The sequence below is a fragment of the Lobosporangium transversale genome (assembly GCF_002105155.1).
Source record: "Lobosporangium transversale strain NRRL 3116 chromosome Unknown BCR41scaffold_57, whole genome shotgun sequence".
Taxonomy (NCBI): Eukaryota; Fungi; Mortierellomycota; class Mortierellomycetes; order Mortierellales; family Mortierellaceae; genus Lobosporangium; species Lobosporangium transversale.
In genome coordinates this window covers 139403-159932 of record NW_019029035.1, presented here as the reverse complement: position 1 = coordinate 159932, position 20530 = coordinate 139403, and the positions used below count along the sequence as shown (strand labels likewise).

Sequence of the window (20530 nt, the reverse complement as noted above, 5' to 3'; positions counted from 1 at the left end):
GGAATAGGCTCTGTTCATGCAATCATACTCCGACAGCATCATTTTAACTGCTCCAAAAACCCCAGGCAGGGTCTGCTCAAGTCTATGACATATTGTGTATAGCGGCGAATAGCACAACAGGATCGGTTCACAATTTGATTCCACAATCATGCAGCACCATTTCAATTGTGTATCGTACAAAAAAAAAAAAAAAAAAAAAAAAAAATAATGAAATAAGGGGGTGTCGTACATTCTGGTAGACAAGGCACCAGATAGAAGGGGGAGAAGGGGGAAAAGGGAGAAGGGGACAAGTGGTACAAAGTGATCAGCTCATTATAGTATAATGTTGCTTGGGCCTCTTCTTGCCCCGAACTTTTTTTTTTCTCCCATTATGATCATGAGGACGAAAAGTTTGCTTCTTGTTCTCACACTGGATAATTTATGTTTATGCTGTTTATTTTTTAACTGTCTGTTATCCATGAAGCCGGATCAATCATTGTCAATCCACATTCCAAAGGAGAGAGAGATCAAAACACCAGATACCTTTGGGCAACAAACAAAAAGACCGTTTTTCTCTGTTTCTACTTTTACTTCTGCTTCTTCCTATTCTTTTGGTTTGGTGCTAAAGGGATAGGTATTCTTTGTAAAGTATATTCTTTGCTTGTCCTGGGTTCATATGCAGGGGCGTGGTTTTCAGGTACCAAACGGCCAAACTGTGCATTTCCTTTCGCCGCTTCCAGCCGGGGCCAAGGAAAAAAAAAAAAAAAAACCTCCCGTAGTCCATGAAAGACTATAAAAAGATCCTTCCATGTTTTCATTATTTCTTTCTTTTCTTGTTTCTTTTCTATACCACAAGCCATAGAAGCTCGACCTTTAGATTAATTTCTTTTGTCCCTATCCTATACCCCAACCTACGATCAACTCTTGATTGATCCACCACTCCCTTCTATTTATCACTCTTTATTTGACTGAGGATGAAGACTTTATCTATTTCAGCCGCTTTGGCAGCCGTGTCAGTAGCACTGTTGGCAGGAGATGCGCAAGCTGAGCTCTCCAAGATTGTGCGCGTCAATCCAACGACCCAACATTTTATCGATGCTCAAGGCCGTTCGCGTTTCTTCCATGGAACCAATATGGTCAAGAAGAGCTTCCCTTGGCACCATGATGTGAACAAGTTTGTACCATCGTGGTCTATCGTTGACAAGGATATCGAGGTGTTGAAAGCTTTGAACATCAACATCGTTCGTCTCGGTAAAAAAAAATAATCCACATAACATTTTAAGTTTATGCAATTAGTCGTTGGAGCATTCCATTCATGTTGTCTGTGCGTCTAAATCTCATCCTCACTAGGTGTTCATTGGGCTGGCGTGGAGCCTGTTCGAGGGCAGTACAATCAGACGTACCTTGATATCACCCATGGTATCATCAAGAAGCTTCAGGACAACGGTATCTATACCCTCGTTGACCAACATCAAGACGTATGGGCACCACAGCTTTGCGGACATGGAGCACCATTGGTAAGAGGGAATTGTATTTAATTTATTTAATTGTTATTTTTCAATGAGATTCGTGGGAAAAAAAAAAAAAAAAAAAAAAAAAAAAAAAGCGTGTCACACGTTGCATGAGTTATTAATCCCTTTGATTTATTTCGAAACAGTGGTTCGTCAAGACAGACTGGGTTATTCCAGCTCATCGTTTCCCTTACGCTCAAGCGGCTCCATTCCCTGTGGATGCCAATGGGGTCCCCAAGGATTCAGACTGTAATTCCATTGACTGGTCTCTCTCCTACTTGAGTTATGCTGTAGGAAACGCATTCGGGCGCTTGTACAATAACTATGATGGCCTCGGAGACGCTTGGGCAGCTTATTGGAAAGTTGTGGCAACCAACTACAACGCTCTTCCAGGAGTTATGGGCTATGACTTGATGAACGGTAATGAATCACATAAAAAAAATAAAAAAATAAAAAAATAATAAAAAAAAATAAAAAAATCAAAGACTGATATTTTATATTTTTAATTTTTTTCAATTTGTTTTCCTAGAACCATGGGTTGGTGATCATGCAGCAGACCCAACGCTATTGGTCCCAGGCAAGGCGGCCCGTAATATGGAGCCACTTTGGAATAAAGGCAACGCTGCCATTCGCACTGTTGATAAAACGACCATTGTCATGTTTGAAGGATCCACTTATGGTATGACAACCTCATACATGACACTAAAGGGCAAAAGAATCATGCTAAAACGATTTTTTTTTAATTTTTTAACCGCTCTGTTCTCATCCTCTTTATCATTTCTAGACATTTTGAGCGGATTCGAAAATGTTCCTGGTGGAGATGGCTCCAAGACCGCACATTCCTACCATTACTACAACCCTCCCCAGCTGTCTACTATCGAGGCGACAATCAAGAACCGTATCAAGGATGCCACTCGCCTTCGCACAACTGGCATGTTAACCGAGTTCCAGTTCTGGGACACCTCTGCTGCCAGTGTTGCTAAGATTCTTGAGGCCACTCAACAGGCAGATCGGTATATGCAGTCGTGGCAAGGTTGGGCCTATGAGAACTTGTGGAACCACAATACTGTGGAGCCCTACCCAGAATTGGCGCGCCTCTATGCTCGAACATACGCTGAGGCCACTGCAGGTGATACGAAGACACTTTATTTCCAAGACACAACTGCCAAGTACTGGGTCTCTTGGGTGGCGGATACGTCGATCACAGCTCCAGGATTGATCCGAATTGCTCCCCAGATTTACTATCCAGATGGGATTCGAGTGTTCTTTGTGCCTGAAGGTACGGGAACCTACACCATGGATGGCACGAACACGGTCCAGTTGCACTACACTGCTCAAGCAAAGACTGGACAGACCATTCAAGCTAGCGTTCAGCCATTCTTCCCTACAGACATTGTCAAGAACCAGGCCTCTGGAAAATGCATGGATAACGACAAGAGTGCTGTCTCTGCTGTAAGTTCTCCTTTTCTCTCTTTCTTAGGATACGCACGACATTATTTCGATTGCCTGAAGTATCGCTTAAAGACTCTTTTTTGTTGTTGTTGTAATTATTATAATGAATAGAACAATCCTATCATTCTTTGGACTTGCAATTCCACAGGCAATCAGGTCTGGAAATTCAAGAACGATACAATCTCATTGGCATTTGACCCTAATCATAAGAGCGACACCTACTGTCTTGATACCCAGCCCGTTTCTGGCACTAACTATCAAAACGTGGTCCTGAATGCTTGCCAGGCAGGATCAGTCACTCAACAATGGACTGTCACATCCACAGGCAACGTCAAGAACAAAGCCTCGGGCAACTGCTTGGACATCACAGGATCCAACTATTCAGATGGTACCAAACTGATTGCATTCCCTTGCTCTGCTAGCGGCACCCAGTCGAACCAGGTCTGGACTTTGCCTCGTGGTGCTAACGGCAGCTGGTAAAACCAATTATATATACAAGCTATAGTCGACAAATGTAATAAAGTTATATAGGAATATTATGAAGCTTTGCTTGTGGTATTTATTTCTAATGTTGTCGGGGATGAACGATATATTTTCTTGGTCCACGTGATTTCCCATTATAGAGATCTAATTCCTGATCTTCCACTTTCATCATTCTTCATCGTTTCGCTTTTCATTCTACACTTTTCGCTTTTTTTTTTTTTTTTTTTTTTTTTTTTTTCTTTTTTCTTTTTTCTTTTTTCTTTTTTCTTTTTTCTTTTTTCTTTTTTCTTCTTTTTTCTCATTTCTTTCTCTTCTTTTTAAGAATAATAAATATTCAGAATAAACTAAACTTTTTTTTATATCTTTGTAATTTTTGATGTCTTTTTTTTTTTTTTAAAAAAAAAATAAACCCCGGGTTCAACAACCGAGTTGCTTATGATCAGTATGAGCAAACGGTCTATTTGATCACATCGAAGGGGAAGATAAATATTAGGCACCCTTTATATGACCTGGCTTTACCATGCCATTGGCCATTCACTCTAGTGTCTTACATTTTTTTTTTTTTTGCTTTATTGTTTTTTATTTTCTATAAAATGCCAATCTTTCGCGAGTATATGCCTCAACTCCTTAAGGATAGAGTGCTTATTGCGTGGAGTGATGCCTTAGGTGCACTCTCTAAGTTCTGGATATATCAACTTAGTCAATTTAATAGTATAGTCGCGTTGATCGTTGGGGCAATGGGAAAATGGGACCTTTTAGTTGTAGAAATAAGGGCTTGATCCTAAGCTGCTTACTCATTTAATAAAAGCAATTCATTCATTTTACATGTTCTCAATGTATTCGTCGTCTATCATAACCAATGACTTGACGATGGGCAGATCATGGATCGTTTATATATAAAGGGCAATGTGATTAAAAATGGGGCCTTGATTCAACCACTTTATTAGGTCCTTATTTAGTTAGGCGTATTGTATCCAGTGGATTATGATTGATCAGGAAACAAGATATCCAAGACAGTCTTCATGGGAGTCTGGCCTGAAAGTTCCAACTGATCAAGGTTCATCTTGGAGACTGCTAGCACTCGCTCATAACACCAACTTTCGGTCATGTTATTGTCAATGTCTTCATTAACACCAGTCAAAGACAGTGATGATGCTAATCTTGATGTCCTTTTCACACTCATTGACGCTCTTAACTGAGGGTAAGTTATAGAAGTGACAGCCGTGGTAGCAGGAGTTATAGCAGATTGTTTGATAGGTTTCTTAAGACACTTTTTGGTCAGCAACTTGTCCGCAATATAATGGAGCCACTTGAATGATGGATTCAACGCCATTTATTCACCAGGAGAAGAGCATCGCACTTATTAGTTACCTCAGTTTGTCACATGAATTTTTTTTTTTTTTTTTTTTTTTTTTTTTAATAAAAAATAGGTCAACTTACAAAAAGATTTGTCCTTGGACAAGACGCTGCCCAGTCCTTATTGAGAGCTTTCTGCATCTTGCGATAGATATCATACTGGTAGTCGCCCTGGCCCCTAAAGAACTCTTGGTCCTTCTCCAAATCCATGTAAATCAGGTTCCCTTTATTTCCCTGAACTCGTGCCAACGTAAAGTCGATCATTTGAACAATAATCCCGAATGTAGGAATGCTTCGCGTTGTTACCCTTGTCCTTGTCGTCGCTATTGCTGGATTATGGTTGCTTTGAGCGTCATCAAGACCATTCAGATCATGGCCTAATATGGGGTCACTATCTCCCATAGGAAACATAAGCCGTTCTTGAGAAGTGTCCTTGACAAGGATGTTTCCCCAATGTAGATCTCGATGTTCAAACCAAAATGGCGCTTGTTCTTTGGATTCCAGCGATGCTGCCACCTGTGCAAGGATACTCCATGCTTGCTGCCAATTGGCGAGTGGACAGTGCTCCAAGTCGATACCACCATATGGAAGAAGGATGATGCAATACAGCTGATCTTTTGTATATTTATCTACACTCAAGACGTTTTTTTAAAAGATATGAGTATATGATTATAAGCTTTTATACTTCTATCTATCACTGTCTCTACATCCTACATGACTAACAGACAAACATGTTTATATATTAAAAAAAAGACAGAAAAAAAAAGAGAGAGAACCAGATAACATACCTGGTCTTTCGCTTTCAGTACCATTCTGCCTCCGGAATTGATTCCAAGCCGATAGAAATGTCTTCGGGTATCTTCCTCTCACCACAAGTGCGCTATTTTGTTATTAGAAAATGAGTAGGCTATCAGCAAATCCCGAGACTAAATTTTTTTTTTCCTCCTGCTACATTGACTGAAAGAATACAATTAAACTTTAACTTGACTTTACCCAAAGCTCCCAATAAACCCTTTCCAACCATGCATAATTTGCGTCGACACCATCACTTCGCGATAAATATCCTCAAGTAGCAGCTCTGTTGACTCTGTTTCGGGTTTCACTCCTCTTGTTCTGCGTCCACGACTTCCCGATACAGACCCGTCTCCGTTCTCATTTCCATTTTCTCGGTTACTGTTGAATGGTATGACCTTCATAACCAATTTTGGCTTCATTTGAATCGACTGTATGGATAGTAAATCATCTTTCATAGACTCTTTGATATAGGCATTAAGCCTTGGTGATTGAAAGAATGTAGAGTCATTATAGCTGCTGTGGTCCCGAAGACGATGGTCATAGTCATAAATGCTCTTTCCCGCTTGTTTTTGAATTGGCAGTTCCACTGTGTAGACCTCTGAGTAAGTTGCTTCGCCAATCTTGGTCAATGATTCAAGCATACGTTTTGGTAGCAATGAATCAAAGTCCAAGATACCATGTCCGTTGCGAGCTTCTGATGACGATAATGACGCTTTCGATCCGTCGCTTCTTTCGCCATCTTGATTCTCACCAACATCATCCAGACCGTGAAATTGAGTAAAGAATTCTTGATCACATATAGAGATGAGATCATCCATAGTAGGTTGAAATATTGATTTTCGAATACTGGTTAACACCGCTGGAGGCCGTCTCAAGGATCGAATCTTGCGTTCTAGCTGCTGCTGCTGTAACAACGGTTGCGTGAACACAGTAGATATCGGCAAAGAATGCTGTTGGATGGAAGATAGTGGATTTTGAGAAGGATCCTTCAACTCACATGACGGTTGCTCAAGTATATTTTGATTAGTGACATCTCGGAATGGATTACAAGCGGTATGAGGCAAGTCATGCAGTTGAGGCTCTCTCCCACTCTCGATCCGTACTCCATGTTTAGATGGTGAATGACGGCTAACTTTGGTGAGCTGAGATCTCCGTGGGGCTACAAGCGAGCTTTTGTGCCGGTAAAGCCGTGGCAAGGGCTGAGGAGCCGAGGGATGAAGTTTAGCTTCTTGCGAGAGTGATAATTCTGTAACCGAAGATGGTAATGATAATAATGAGGACGATAGCGATGGAAACAATGATAAGGATGATGATGACGACAATGAACTTGAGAAAGAATCTGGCACTCTTTGCCGGAGGGCTGCTGTTTTCCATAAAACACCACGGTCTTCCTGTCCGACTGCGGGTATATCACTGCTCAGTAATGGTTCGATTGGTTTTGGAGGCGTGTCATCGTCCAAATAAGACTCTGACTCCTCCAAGTCCGAAAGTGATGGAGATGCCGGAAATAGAGACAAAATTGAGTTGCTAGGAGAGGAGGGAGATGTTTTGCGTTGTTTTGTGAAAAGTCGTTGCGGCGTGATCTCAATCGAAGACATCCTCTTTCCAAGTGCAATGTCTACACAGTCATCTTGAACTGTATCGTCCCTTAGGCGCTGTGACTCCTGTGTGACAATCCGTGAGCTTACTTTCGGCGGTGTACTAGGTTGCTCATATTTAGATAGGCCCATATTCACACTAAATAGTTCTGATACAGTGCTTTGCATTATGTTTGTATCTATAAGTCTGCTCCCTAAAGATAGTTCCCCATCCTTTTCTGCTGATATGAGCCCATTCATATTGTTATATTTACGACGAAGCTCCACTTCTCTAAGCTGTTGCGCCCGCCTGTTGAGGATATCCATGGATTTTTTGGTATTTGGAGATTCTAGAAATGGATTTTCTTGCTCACTGGGCAGAAGTTTGTCTGGCAAAAGATCAGATGCAGCGGGCCTCCCGCTTATGATTGTATTCGTTCCCTCACTTTCTTCAGGCTCAACCAATGTCTGGAACCCAAAAGGATTGACCCGAGGCTCAGGAACACGCAGCTTTGGCAATTCTTTCATCCTTTGCAATATATGAAAAGATGGAGTCCTGAATAAGACTTCGTCACTATCGCTCTCATCTTCATTCTCGCTATCCTGATCGTCTACACTATCTCTTTCTGCAAAGAAAGCCTTTTCTTGAAATATAACCTTACGCTGCGCGGCTAAGTCCAATCGAGTGTACATCGTTGAGGGCAGAGGCTTTTCCGTCCGCTTTCCCGATACTAAAGAACTCTGTATATCCTTTGGTCGCAGCGGAGTTGGCTGCCTAATATAGGAGCGAGCTGTAGCGCCACCACCAGGTTCCCTTAAAGGTAGGGGTCCTACCTCTAAACCCGAATCTTGAGCTGAACAGATGTTTGTCATGGAACCTTGGTTATCATAGCTACTATCTATCCAGTGGGTATGGGCTGTTTCGAAAGATGAAAGTTGTCTCCTCCCCAGGGAGTGAGCGCTGTGCTGTGGGCTTAATCCTCGTATCGAATAAGCATTCTGAATGTTGGATCTTTCTCCTTGGTTATCAGATCCTATTAATGCTGCTAATGTCAGTTCATCGTCATCATCGATCAATACTGGATCAGAGTACAATAAGCTCGCTTTCGCCACCGCTGTTTCGAAGTCTGATGATGACGGTGAGGAGCACTCTGAATCTTTATTTTGGGTTTCTGGGGCCTGTAGTCGTTGATGGTGAGCGCGGTGTGCCTGGATTCGTTCAATGCGTGCCTTCCGTTCTTTCTCAAGTCTGTCCCAATTGAATTGAGTACGGTCGTATGGCGTTGAAGATTCAAGAATTGATTGTTTAGATTGTGATGATCGCTTGCCATAGGTCCTTTTGAGTGGTGGATTCACTGATTGCTTGGAGCGCAAGGATGCAGGCGCATGCATGTTGACAAGGAACTGAATTACATGGCGTCCAAAAAGAGGTGTGTTCTGAATTAAAATGTTTTGTCACGTTTATGTTAGGGTCGCATGCATGCACTTAAGGAGTGCATCCGTGCGACATCCGCACCCCTCTCCGTTTTTACACACCGGCTTTCATACAATTTTTCTCTTGCTTACTCCATCCCGCTCCCTAAGAACCAGCTTAAAAACGACGCGTTATTGCTCATGGACCTAGGCATCAACAACACTGGCCTGTCTGAACAGTCTGCTACAGACCGCACTACCATTAGCAGCAATCATGCTCTCATGACTATGTCTAATGACAGGGCCATCACAGGGACTGATGAAACCACAGACCCAGAGGCTTCAGCTTCGGCTGATGTCAATGCTGTCACTACTGCTACTGCTGCTGCTGCTACCGGTGCTGGCGCTGGTCCATCCACTGAGGCTAGCAAACCACGGATGAAACGTATGACTCTGAACGATGCTCAGAAATACGAAATCTGCGTCTTTATGCGAGATGAAGAAGAGCGATCCGGCCGACTTACCAACAAGTCTGTTGCTGCCTATATTCTCAGTCGATATGACATTAAGGTCGATGAATCCACTGTCTCGCGATTAAAATCTCAGGCCGAATCAAGACTTAGTCGTGATTTAGCTAACCCTATGGCTAAACGGCATCGACAAGTTGTGTTTCCTGAACTGGAGCGTCTTTTAGCCGAGTTTATTCAAACTAACAAACGCAAGATTGTCATCACGGACTCAATGCTTATCAACCGTGGAAAGGAGTTGAGAGACTTGTTGAATATTCCTGAGACCCAGATGAAGTTCTCGGATGGATGGCTCAACAAGTTCAAAGTTAGGCATGGCTTAAAGGCTGCGTCTGTCCAAAAATCTATGCGCATCATTCCCGTCACCCCTAACACCAACAATGCTCTCAGCAGCAAGCGCGCAGGTGCAAGCAGTAGTGGTAGTAATACCATCAATGCGCCACAGGAGCGATCAAGACAGCCAGCAGGGGTAGTCGCAATATCATTGGATGACCACAATACTGTCGAAACCACCCTCCCTACTCACTCTCTCAACCCGTCTTCTACGAGTATGAACCATGATGAACACCCAGTAGATGTTGATATGCAGCTTGCAACAAGCATGGATGTTGATCAAGCTGAAAGCAGTCGCGAAATGATGACAATGGAAGAGGTTCTGGGGCAGCATGAAGCCTCTCGCGCCGCCGATACAAACACTCGAAACACCGTTGAGTCAGGCGTCCATGCCAGCGGTGCAGACTTTCCAGAGATTCAGATGGAGGTCCTTGCAAGTGTCTATGGCAATCCTTCCTCATCCGGATCTACTGCAACAGGTGCAGGATCGCAGCCGGGGCACCAGCGACAGCGGACAGCCTCTCGCTTGCGAAACAATCAAAAGGGATCTTCGTCCATTGCAACAACAACAGCAGCATTATCATCAATGACAGTCACAACTTTACCAGCTTCAGCACAACTGAACACAATTCTACCATTGACAGCTACTACACCAGTAATGGGAACTGCTGCATTAACCGATTTAGGGCTGAGCACACCCACATCAGCTGCAGTCGTCACCGCCGCTGCTGCTTCAACTAATGCCACTGGGGCGGTCTCTGAACCTGTAAATAGCGCGAGCAGCAATTTGACTCGACCCACACCACTAGTCACACCAGCGAGAGCATCGCTCACAATGCGCTTGGCGGATCCTATCGCCGCGGCGTTTCAACCAGAGCCGATTGTGGATTTTGCAGAGGCAGCACAATGTGTTAACACTTTGAGGATATTTATGCAGCAGCAAAACTTTAGTAGTGATCAATTGGAACAACTCAAGCAAATCTACTTGACTCTAGATGGCAAGCGGAAGCAGCAACAGCAAGAGTCATAATATTGCCACTTTTCGGTTAGCATTTAGCTCGAAACACCTCTTTTTCTTTCTTCTTCTATGGGACATATACACGTGCTAATAAATGTTAACTAGATCCTAATAAAAGAGCAAGTACTTTTTTTTCTCGTCTTGGCCTAAAGATGTTTCAGCATCTCAATCTAGCCATGTCCAGATTGGAGGTGGGAATGAGAGCCGAAAAAATAAAAATAAAAAGGGGTTTGGGCATCCGGTACCCCACGGTCGACTATTCTTGTGACCAATCAGGATGCAACGTTAGAGTGGGCGTAAAATGTGTATTTTTTTTTTTTGGGTGTATGTCACCACTAAGGTACTCATTTTTGGGGACGGCATCGGTTATCAGGAAAGACATCACTGCTTTCTTTGACCTTGGCCCTTTTCGCTGTATTCCGTCTTCAGCTCCCTCTTTTTTCCCCTTTTCTTTACACAACTGGTTTTGTTTGCAATTAACAAGTGCTTAATTCACTTTGCTTTTTAATCTTTCATTCTGCTCTTCATTTTTGTTTCTTTTTCTTGGTCTTTGCTGTATATATTTTTTTCTCTTCCTCCGCTTTCACTTACTTACTCTTTCAGGAGTGAGCTATTTGTACGTGCCATTTGAGCTTAGGTATCACATATCTCTTTACCTTGCTCTTTATCTTTATCAGGTTTATTTTAAAAAGACATATTTGTCCATCAGAATCTTTTACTATGGATTGCAACTGGTGTGCTGTTTGCTCCAAGCATTTCCATTGCGAACATGTAAGTAAAAGATGTGGTCCTAAAAAAAAAAGTGCTTGCACACATAAAGAAACCAGGTCTATGAATACATTTTTTTTTTTCAACTAACGTTTCTCATGATTATGGTTACTTTTCTTAAATTTCTAGCAAGCAAGCCTTTATTGCTCTGATGAATGTCGCGAAGCTGATGCATTGGCTTGTTGCAATTTCCACGACTGTGATCATCCGGATGGATCTGCCCAACATGATCACCTCACGTTCTGTCATCATCATCGGCCTGCGATCCGGATCCCTTCGTTGCCCCTTCTGAACTCGAATCCAAATCCATTAGCAGAGAAAAAAGCCTTTGGCCAACAACAGACTGATGGATGGACGCGATTCCTACAGCAGCAGTACAATGGTCTGTATCACTCTCATTCGACTCAAACGTCCTTGCTTCACACTATGGACGTAGGGTACGGTGGTTCTCATCACCACCGCCAACAGCATGGGAATAGTCATGGTCACGGCCATCACTATCAACCTCAGTCATCTGCTTCTCACTCACATTGTACACGAGTCCACAATAACAATAACAGCAACTTTCAACAGCGCTTATACCAGACCCATGGGAACTCTCGAGAGTTTCGTGAGCAATTGCAGCAACAACAGCAACAAGCCCTGAAGCAGTTGCATCAGTATCATCACAAAACTGTATTTTATTCTCACACGCGGCATGCATCCATGACTGCAATCGAGATACCCACTGTCTCCTCTGTTTCCTCTGAAGATGCTGATTGTCTAGTAACTTCTCTGGCAAACTTGTCCCTGTCTAAGGAACAGAATATGCTTCCTTCCCCATGTGGTTCCTTCTCTTCCTCTTCTTCTAATCTCTCTTTACCCTGTCAGATAAAGGATTGTGAGCAACCCTGCGTGATCCGCAAGAACAAGACTTTGCCTCCGCCAACGCTCTCACACATCCTTCCAATGACAATTTCAAATCCTGCTTCACTTAGTCCCACACGCGTTGTTACAACCATTAGGCCTACATCTCAAAAAAGTGGACGTAGTCAAACTAACCATAAAGGCGTCCTTGATAGCCGGTCTTGCGCATCATCATCAGTCTTTTCTTTTTCTGGCTCAAATGGAAATGATAATGATGATAACGATCAAGTCAAAGACAGAGAGGAGGACAGAAACGTGGACCCTTTGTCGCATGCGTGGCCTAAGATGGACAAGTTCTTCTTTTTTCCAGATCATTGCTGCCGCACTTCTACCTGTTTGACAGCAACAAATTGCTCTATTCGTACAAAAAGTAATAATAAGAAGCCTGGCAATAAGGGTAATAAAAGCAACAAGGAGAATAAGAGGGCCATGTTCGTTTCAGAATTACCCCCTCCGCCTGTCTCAGCTCGTTCATATCGTGATACAGATGATTGTATCGCATTGAAGGCTTCCATCTGGGGTGCAGGCTGGCGTCAGGTCGAGCCCTTGCCCGAGCCACTTATGAGGGCCTGTCAAAAGAACAACCTACTTTGGGCAGGATGTGAACGAGATCATCATCACCACCATCACCGTAATCATGGGCACAAAAACCGCGGTAATGATGGTAACCTTGGTCGCCGCAAGAGTGCGTCAGATGCTTCTTCATGGACTCCAACAGACTGCTCATGTCGTCTTCCTCGTAGCCTACAATTCATTGATTGAAAGAAATTTAATTAGGGTAATAATGTAGTAGCATCCACCTATTAAAAAGAGCAGAGCCATCATGCAGAGATTTGTGATTGCATGCATGGCTATGGGTTCTTTTTTTTTTTTTTTTTTTCCATGAATAAAAAAGCTCACGAACTATTTATTAAAAAACGGAGGGAGCAGACGGAGCGAAACATTCATCGCTTACTGCCCTGTCGCCCTATAGCGCTATTGTTATAATTTGACCCCTCTCGGTCTTTCGGTTACACTGCACTGCGCCCAAGTAAGATTTTTAATAGCTTACTTTGCTTAGCATCCATGCTAATCATTGCTAACCCGTTGCTTAGCATTGTTTAGCATCCTAGTCTCTTGGTATTGTCTTCTTCTCACCTTCTTCACCTCTTCCTCCTTCTCACCTTCATTCCTTGTCTTCATTCCTTGACTATTCGTCCTCCTTACCCTCTTTCTCTTTCTCTTTTCCCTTTTTCTTTTTTTTTTTACGATTCCCATTCACTTTTAATTCCGATCCATCCATTCAAAATCGTACCTGTCACATTTTTTTTTTTTTCCTCATTCAATCTCATTTCTTTTTAAATCTAAAAGAATGTCAAATCAGCTCAACTTATCAATCCCAAGAGACTTATATTTGGAGCCTATTACTGCTCCATTAATCACCGGCTGCCGTCTTAAAGCCCTCATAGACTCTCCACAATTTCAACAAACTATTGTCCTTCCATCAGGGTAATACAAAAATATAAAAAATAAGAGACAGCCCTTTGTTTTTTATTTTGTTTTGTTTTGAATTAACATGGTGTGTTCCTTTTTTTTTATATTGTTTCAGGAGGACAGTCTCATATGCGACTTGCGGTTCGAAGACAGGGACCCCCGTTCTATATTTTTATGGCTTGGGAGGAAGTAGTCGACAGATTGCTAGTTTACACGCACAGGCAGTTCGTCTTGATATCAAACTGATCAGCATTGATCGTCCAGGAACAGCATTTACAGATCCTTTCAAATCTTCATCATCATCACTCTTTCCAGCGCGTCGCCGGAAATATAAAAAAAAAAAGACTACTACTACAGCTACTGATGCTACTACCGCCATGACTACGACAACTATTAATACGCCTGCAGTAGTAACAGCAATAGCTACAAGTGTAAAATCAAAAGAAGCACCAGAATTAGAAGCATCCACATTTCAGAGCACAGCTTGTGAGCAATTATCCATCTCAAAAACGGTAGCTGTTGATCACTCTCATCAAAGCCATGTGGATACTTCTACCGTTAACAACTCCGTATCCGAAAAAGAGCTCAACAGCAAGAGCGATAGTACCAAGATAGATGAGAGCTGTGGCAACAATGGCAGTAACAACATCAATAGGAAGATAACACTCTTGCGTAGATCCTTTGATAAAGATCGTCGAAAAAAGAAGGTCGCTTCTTCCACATCATCGTCATCACCTCCATCATCACCATCCTCGCCTTCTTCCTCCACTTCTTGTCTGTCTACTTCTTCAGAGAGGATGATCAATGCACGCGTTCACCATACTTGCCTTGAAGCGCTCGCAGTAGTTGATCATATCTCACCTGGCGCAAAATTCGGACTGATGGGTCATTCTTGTGGAATCTACTACATTATGTATATGGCTCATCTGTTTAGTGATCGACTTCTTCCTGGCCCCATCTCCTTGTTGACTCCCTGGGTACCATTCAACGAATGTCCCGAGACAACCAGCAAAACATTCAAGTTTTTAAAACATGTCCCCAAACGATTAGTATGGGCTGTCACTAGCTTAATGAACCATTTAGGATCTATGGTCCTTTCATCAAGCAATGCGCTCTCGGGACCTTTGCCCAATAACAGCAACAATAGTAGTAACAGGGATCTGCGTAGTATATTTGGTGAAGATGAGATAGAGGGTGGCGACAGCAGCGTTGCTAATCTAAGGACCAAGAAAAGCAAAGATGATATCAGGACAGATGAGGGTGATGATGATGCGAGCGATACTGATGAAAGTAGCGCCGATCCATTTATTGTTCAATTCTCAGATTCCTTTGACAAAGTTGTCCTACCAGCATTAGTTCAAGACATGGTAAGCACAAAAAAAAACATATTTTGATTCGTTATTACAACTATTACAGTAAGCACATCTTGATCAATTTTTTTTCGATCTTCTTCTCACTCTCCCGCAAACTCTATTTTTTTTTTTTTTTTTTTTTTTTAAAAAAGAATCGACAGCATTCAAATGGATATAACGCAGAGATCCAGATGTGTGTCTCTGATGTCGGGTTTGATTTAGCAGAAGTGGCAATGTCCTTACCAGAGGGCATGACCATTAACGCCTATTGTGGTCATTTGGATACCATTGTCCCTATTGAGGCTTCACGGGAGATGAGTCAGAAATGTGGCTGGAAGATCCATGAGTTCATGCACTCAGGTCATGGTGGTCCTCGGATGAGTATGTATGCACTCGAAGATTATGCTCGAGCTGTTCGAGCCATCAAGTCTGCCGAGTTTGTAACAGAACAGTTCTCAGAAAAACATCACTCTCCCAAGTTAAAGGCTCAGGGCTGAGTTTAATATCAAAAAATAGAATAACAATAAAAATAATAGAATTAATGATAATAATAGCTATAGTTGCGAAAAATATCTATACATTATACTTTATATCTGATAGTTTCCCTGGCTACATTATATGTCTATGGATTTCTAAATGTCTATCTTTTCCATTGGATATTCTCTCCCTCTCTCTCTATATAAATATTACTTTTCATTTCTTGCTGGAAAATGTGGCTTCAACTCGAGCCAAGTTATCGGGTCCACCCCATAACCGTTTGAACAGATCCTTTTCCAACTCAGAGACACGTTCAATTTGATCATGATCTAGCCCGAAGCTAACAATCTCCTTCATAGCCCTGACCGCTGCTACACATCGTCGTGCACTATTATCATCAGAAGCAGCACCTCCACCACTACCATTCCCTGTTGTTGCTATTGTTGATGGTGGTCTCCTCTCCCAAACGTATTGCTGCATATACTCCGTCGCTGTCTCGACTGCCTTTCCTACTGGTGCAATACATTGAGCAAATCCACTCACGAGAGCATCTCCATCATGTCTATCACTATCATCTTCATTGCTCTTCCCACGAACACGAATGGGTTCTGCAGCAGCCAACATTCGAAGAGCTTGACTCTTGGACACTATATGGATCAATCGGCTGGCCCCACCCCATCCAGTGACGACACCCATCTGAGTCTGTACAAACTGCACCTTGGCTTTCTCAGTCATGCAACGATGATCACAGAAGGTAGTCATCTCTGCTCCTCCTCCAATAGCAGCCTTCTCAATCGCCGCTACCGTCAAAATTGGAAGACGCATGAACCGTGTCAAGGTTGAAACCATCAAGGCTGACATCTCTGATCCGGCTTGAGAAGTTAATAACGTTGTCTTTGCAGCCGAAACATCTTTGGAAAGCATAAATAAATAGAAAGTAAGCAAGGCAGAAATATTCATACAGAGCATTAGATCACCTTTTCCTTTTATAACTGAAAATGGTTTTTTTTTTAAAAATAAAAAAAAAGTCTAACAGTTTTTTTTTTTTTTTTTTTTTTTTTTTTACCAAGACCAGCGCAGTATGACTTTTGATCCGCGCCTGTGATAATGATCCCAACTAACCCTTGTAACGTCTCCAAATGCTCCTGACTCAATTTATTATCGGAGATCAATTTCCCTGCACTCTTCAATACCAATCCTGAATCTCGATCAAGTTGAGGCCAGCCCTGCTGTCCTGTTATTTGGTCATGATTACTATCATTAGGGCTGCCATTACCATTCAATCTGATTGCTCCTTCTAGAAAATCCACGCAGTCTGCTAGTTCCGCCATCATCTTCCCTGTTAATGCATTATGTTTACTTGGATTTGAAAGCGTCAAAAGTGCCAATCCTGTTGAATGATTTATATCCAGCTCAATATGGCCTTGTCCAAATTTCCGGAATTTAGCACGAAGTTGTCCAAGCTTGGTAGGGTGTCGAATTTGACACGCAAAAGATCGACGTTGATATCCTGTATAAGTAGAAGTAGTAGTAGTAGCAGCAGCAGCAGTCGTCGTCGCAGAAAGTAGCGAAGGATAAGGATTAATAGAAGAGGAAAGAACCCTAATAAAGGAGTATGTCACCATTGCCCTAAGTGGTGAAGACAATGATGTCCGATGGGAAAGCGCGAATGTCATGGCAACAGCGGTCGTGATGTAATTAAAAAAAAGCTTCAAGGCGGAGAGATGCAAACCCTTCAAATCTCTGTGCTCCGTGGACAAGATACACATGGGAAAACCAATAAATCACCTGATACCGAGCTTGCATATGGAATGTGCGTTGCGCTTGTGAAGCATCCCTCGCCTCATAAAAAGTCTGTAGCAAAACCATCTTTCAGAGCTCTCAGTATCGAGCCTGAATAAACGGAGCGGTATATGTTAAAATTGGTGGACGTTAAAAACCGCGTTGGTTTTACGTACCAAGTTTCTGGGTTAACTTTACAATGCTTGCCGCGCGTTTTCTTATCTCCTCGATAAAACTCTGCCTTTTCTTATCTCCTCGATAAAACTCTGCCTTTTCATTGGATTTATACTTAGTAGCGCATGGGAGCGGATGTGGCCGGATCTATATTAACATATATTTAATCATATAATCATTGTGGCATCGTGCCAATAGGTTATAGAAGCGCCGTAGCCACCATCGAATGATGCTTAGGTGAGTCAGACTTTTATGAAACAGGTATACTTCTTATTCTCTTACATCTTTGAGTTCCTCGGTTTATTATATCCAAGACGCCAGCGCTGTGGTGCCTAGTTGGTTGGGTATCGCAGCGGCTGCTACGTGTAGTGCTGTGAGTTCGTCCCATTGCTTACGATCGTTATCGTCAGCTCTCCCTGTTCTTTTATTTCTGCTTATTAGCGATTGATGGAGCCGAGCCAGCAACTGCCCTCAGTTGCCTATCTTTTCTCCCATTCTGACTGCACAAAGGTGGATACTATGACGCTATGACGCTATGAACCAAGACTTTATGATAGTGGTCATGACTATGGTTATTAGTGATGGATATTATTACTGAATTGATACTTCCTACTTCTGAAACAACCTTACTGCTCTCAGGAAAAGGCGAACCTACTCATCAATACATTAAGGGAAGGACAAAAAGGAAAATGTAATTGACTTGTTTAATGAAAACGGTGTCAAATCGTACCAAGAAAGCTCCACGTCCTCAAAATGGCAGGTCACTGTTAGTAATAAGCCAGCGCTTAAGATCACGTTTCGCAAACCTAAAAAAGGACGTACTGAGTTCTAGGTGAGGACGAAGCTGTAAGAGGTAAGGCGACATCCTCTGTCAGTGCGTGCTAACTCAATTACATTACACGTAGACGATGTAAAAAACGAATTTTGGTGGCAGGATTAAAGTTAATTCGCAATATGATCTTTCCCTAATGTTTCATAGGATTGTGTCAATCAGCTGAAACCGCTGGTTATGGAAGAAAAGCCGGGAGTAGCACTGCTGTTCATTCAGCTGTGGTAACCCTTCCAGCGCAGTACCCGTGGCTCCCACTGCTAGCGCTGAAATGTCCTCATCCATATCAACGATCTCACTTTCGTCCACGCCCGTAGCACCAACGACCTCCGGCATGGATATTACCCCACAGGTTGCGGATATGAGCCAAAAATACACATGCTGGAATTTTAGACGTTCGATCTAATATTATCCTTTATATTTATCCCTCTACTGTGTTTTAACATTATATAAAACATCGACTCCCTCGCATATTGAACTTACTAGTCCAAAGCTACAAGGTTACTTCGAGGAGGACATCTTATAACGAGCCAGAAGTTCATAATTAATACAATGATCCTCGGATGAATTGACGAGGGCCTTAGAGCCATCGATAGCAGACCCCTAATGATATCAATTCAGTAATTCTAAGGAAAGAGCTGCTGAGAAAGATGGTCGATCTCCAGAATATCGGCTCTCTAGAGTTTTGCGTCCTGCCTGCACTTGACTGTAAGTTTATTTTTTTCCTTTTTCTTAATGTTAGAGTTTCTTCACGTCACCTTTGGTGGAGAAAGGCCCAAACGCTTTAGAGGCGGATTATATGTATATGGAAAGGGCCTATTGCCAATCTTTTTGGCTCAATCGACAGTTTATGCAAAAAGGCGCGAGAAATTGTTCCAGACTCTTACTAGCGGCGCTCATTGCCACCAATTTCTGCAACTGATATCCTGGTCGTCACTAATTATATATATCAGAAACACCTTGAACGCTTCGTCAATATAGGACAAACCTGCCTTCGTTGGCACTCCTTTACTGCACTATCTTATTTGCCTTATCCATTGCAGTTTCCCTTTATAGCACATGTTTCTCTCCCAAAGTCCCAACATCTTTATTCCAAACGTTATCACGTGGGTCATCGTGACTTCGAGTCAACAGAAGAAAAAAGAGAACGTAATTGTGTTGGGGTTACGCATCCTGATTCATTCATTCATCCTGATCACTACACAATCCATTGCCACTTGAGTAAATCGAATGATAATTATATGAGCCAAGATCCTTTAAGATAAGTCTTCTCTTTCAATTGTATGTTTGGTTTCCTTGATTTATTATATCCAAAACAACAGATCGGAGTGGTTACAGTGGCTACTATGTGTGGTGCTGTTAGTACATCTCAACACCTGCGGTCACTATCATTGGCTCTTCCTATCTTTCATTTCTATTTGTTAGAGATGAATGATTGATAGGACCAGAAATTGACTTCAGTTGCCATTTTTTCTCTCTCTGGTTGACCCCTGAAAGGAGGAATGTCAATGATAATGCACAAAAGTAGATGTTGAGTATTATAAATCAAGATTTCATAATATTATTATGATTGGAGTTATTAAAGAGGAATGTTATGTATGAACTGATGCTTCTTATATCTGGAATAATCTAGTGTTCTTAGAAAAAGATAGAGCTTCTCGTTAATACATCCAAAAGAGAATAAAGACGACTGCAATTAGATTTTTAAAGAATATGGTTTCAAGTCATATCAAGTTCCACATCCACGGAATGACTAGTGGTTGATAAGAACGCGCTGAGTTCTAAAAAAGACTGAAGGTGCAAGAGATAAGACTCTGTCTGTGCAACATCACAATTATTTTGGCGTAGGTCGTTGTGAACAGTGGAATTACGCAACAGAATTAAGGTTTATTCATAATATTGAAGCCGCTAGTTGTGGAAGAAAAACTGGAAGGCAGCAGTTCAACATATCCGTTAAGTCCTCGGATATCTGAATCCCTCTACCAGTGAAGAGTCTTCAGGCAATACTGTATTCGTGACTCCCACTAACGGCGCTGGAGCGCCATCTTCGTCTATGTCTATAGCATCAACAGCTCCCCATCATGGATATTGCCTCCTTAGTTGCAAACAAGAGGCGAACAATCCACATGAAAGAGCCCTATAAACGATTACTGAATGCGACGTATAAAGTGGTAGGTATTTATACTTTAGGCGGCGCCATGATACGTAATAAGTTTGAGACTCAACACTGACTTTTTCTTGTATTTGTATTTAGCCTCGAGGGATGTGGCATAGAGGTTATATGTTAGTAGCCTAATTGCCATGGACAGTCTCTCACCCAGTATT

General features: G+C 42.3%; 5 protein-coding genes across 5 annotated transcripts; 3 read left to right on the top strand and 2 right to left on the bottom strand.

The window, feature by feature from the left end:
- The first annotated feature begins 832 nt into the window (after positions 1-832).
- BCR41DRAFT_425938 (glycoside hydrolase superfamily) lies at positions 833-3443 on the top strand. The gene is made up of 6 exons (XM_022030654.1): positions 833-1230; positions 1330-1496; positions 1637-1910; positions 2020-2169; positions 2275-2942; positions 3054-3443. The coding sequence occupies exons 1-6, from the start codon at positions 954-956 to the stop codon at positions 3420-3422; spliced, it is 1905 nt and encodes a 634-aa protein (XP_021876543.1). The 5' UTR covers positions 833-953; the 3' UTR covers positions 3423-3443.
- A 906-nt stretch (positions 3444-4349) lies between these two features.
- On the bottom strand, positions 4350-8551 carry BCR41DRAFT_425937 (hypothetical protein). The gene is made up of 4 exons (XM_022030653.1): positions 5775-8551; positions 5570-5661; positions 4866-5410; positions 4350-4734 (listed from the first exon to the last, which is right to left on the bottom strand). The coding sequence occupies exons 1-4, from the start codon at positions 8543-8545 to the stop codon at positions 4408-4410; spliced, it is 3735 nt and encodes a 1244-aa protein (XP_021876542.1). The 5' UTR covers positions 8546-8551; the 3' UTR covers positions 4350-4407.
- Positions 8552-10868: 2317 nt separating this feature from the next.
- BCR41DRAFT_425935 (hypothetical protein) lies at positions 10869-12949 on the top strand. Its single transcript, XM_022030652.1, has 2 exons — positions 10869-11215; positions 11342-12949. Exons 1-2 carry the CDS (start codon positions 11165-11167, stop codon positions 12878-12880), a joined length of 1590 nt encoding a protein of 529 aa, XP_021876541.1. The 5' UTR covers positions 10869-11164; the 3' UTR covers positions 12881-12949.
- Positions 12950-13366: 417 nt separating this feature from the next.
- Positions 13367-15447, top strand: BCR41DRAFT_425934 (hypothetical protein). Its single transcript, XM_022030651.1, has 3 exons — positions 13367-13606; positions 13707-14958; positions 15096-15447. Exons 1-3 carry the CDS (start codon positions 13470-13472, stop codon positions 15438-15440), a joined length of 1734 nt encoding a protein of 577 aa, XP_021876540.1. The 5' UTR covers positions 13367-13469; the 3' UTR covers positions 15441-15447.
- A 91-nt stretch (positions 15448-15538) lies between these two features.
- BCR41DRAFT_389983 (ClpP/crotonase-like domain-containing protein) lies at positions 15539-17134 on the bottom strand. The gene is made up of 2 exons (XM_022028181.1): positions 16487-17134; positions 15539-16331 (listed from the first exon to the last, which is right to left on the bottom strand). Exons 1-2 carry the CDS (start codon positions 17094-17096, stop codon positions 15637-15639), a joined length of 1305 nt encoding a protein of 434 aa, XP_021876539.1. The 5' UTR covers positions 17097-17134; the 3' UTR covers positions 15539-15636.
- Between the last annotated feature and the right edge of the window lie 3396 nt (positions 17135-20530).

Excerpts from the sequence above, each read along its gene's own strand:
- BCR41DRAFT_425938 (XM_022030654.1), top strand. The coding sequence starts at position 954 with ATGAAGACTTTATCTATTTCAGCCGCTTTGGCAGCCGTGTCAGTAGCA. Across the intron at positions 1,231-1,329 it reads CATCAACATCGTTCGTCTCG|GTGTTCATTGGGCTGGCGTG; the intron begins GTAAAAAAAAAT and ends CATCCTCACTAG. Across the intron at positions 1,911-2,019 it reads GGGCTATGACTTGATGAACG|AACCATGGGTTGGTGATCAT; the intron begins GTAATGAATCAC and ends TTGTTTTCCTAG.
- BCR41DRAFT_425937 (XM_022030653.1), bottom strand. The coding sequence starts at position 8,545 with ATGCATGCGCCTGCATCCTTGCGCTCCAAGCAATCAGTGAATCCACCA. Across the intron at positions 5,662-5,774 it reads GGGTTTATTGGGAGCTTTGG|CGCACTTGTGGTGAGAGGAA; the intron begins GTAAAGTCAAGT and ends ATAACAAAATAG. Across the intron at positions 5,411-5,569 it reads TACTGAAAGCGAAAGACCAG|ATAAATATACAAAAGATCAG; the intron begins GTATGTTATCTG and ends TCTTGAGTGTAG.
- BCR41DRAFT_425935 (XM_022030652.1), top strand. The coding sequence starts at position 11,165 with ATGGATTGCAACTGGTGTGCTGTTTGCTCCAAGCATTTCCATTGCGAA. Across the intron at positions 11,216-11,341 it reads AGCATTTCCATTGCGAACAT|CAAGCAAGCCTTTATTGCTC; the intron begins GTAAGTAAAAGA and ends TTAAATTTCTAG.
- BCR41DRAFT_425934 (XM_022030651.1), top strand. The coding sequence starts at position 13,470 with ATGTCAAATCAGCTCAACTTATCAATCCCAAGAGACTTATATTTGGAG. Across the intron at positions 13,607-13,706 it reads ACTATTGTCCTTCCATCAGG|GAGGACAGTCTCATATGCGA; the intron begins GTAATACAAAAA and ends ATATTGTTTCAG. Across the intron at positions 14,959-15,095 it reads CAGCATTAGTTCAAGACATG|AATCGACAGCATTCAAATGG; the intron begins GTAAGCACAAAA and ends TTTTTAAAAAAG.
- BCR41DRAFT_389983 (XM_022028181.1), bottom strand. The coding sequence starts at position 17,096 with ATGACATTCGCGCTTTCCCATCGGACATCATTGTCTTCACCACTTAGG. Across the intron at positions 16,332-16,486 it reads GTCATACTGCGCTGGTCTTG|ATGTTTCGGCTGCAAAGACA; the intron begins GTAAAAAAAAAA and ends TGCTTTCCAAAG.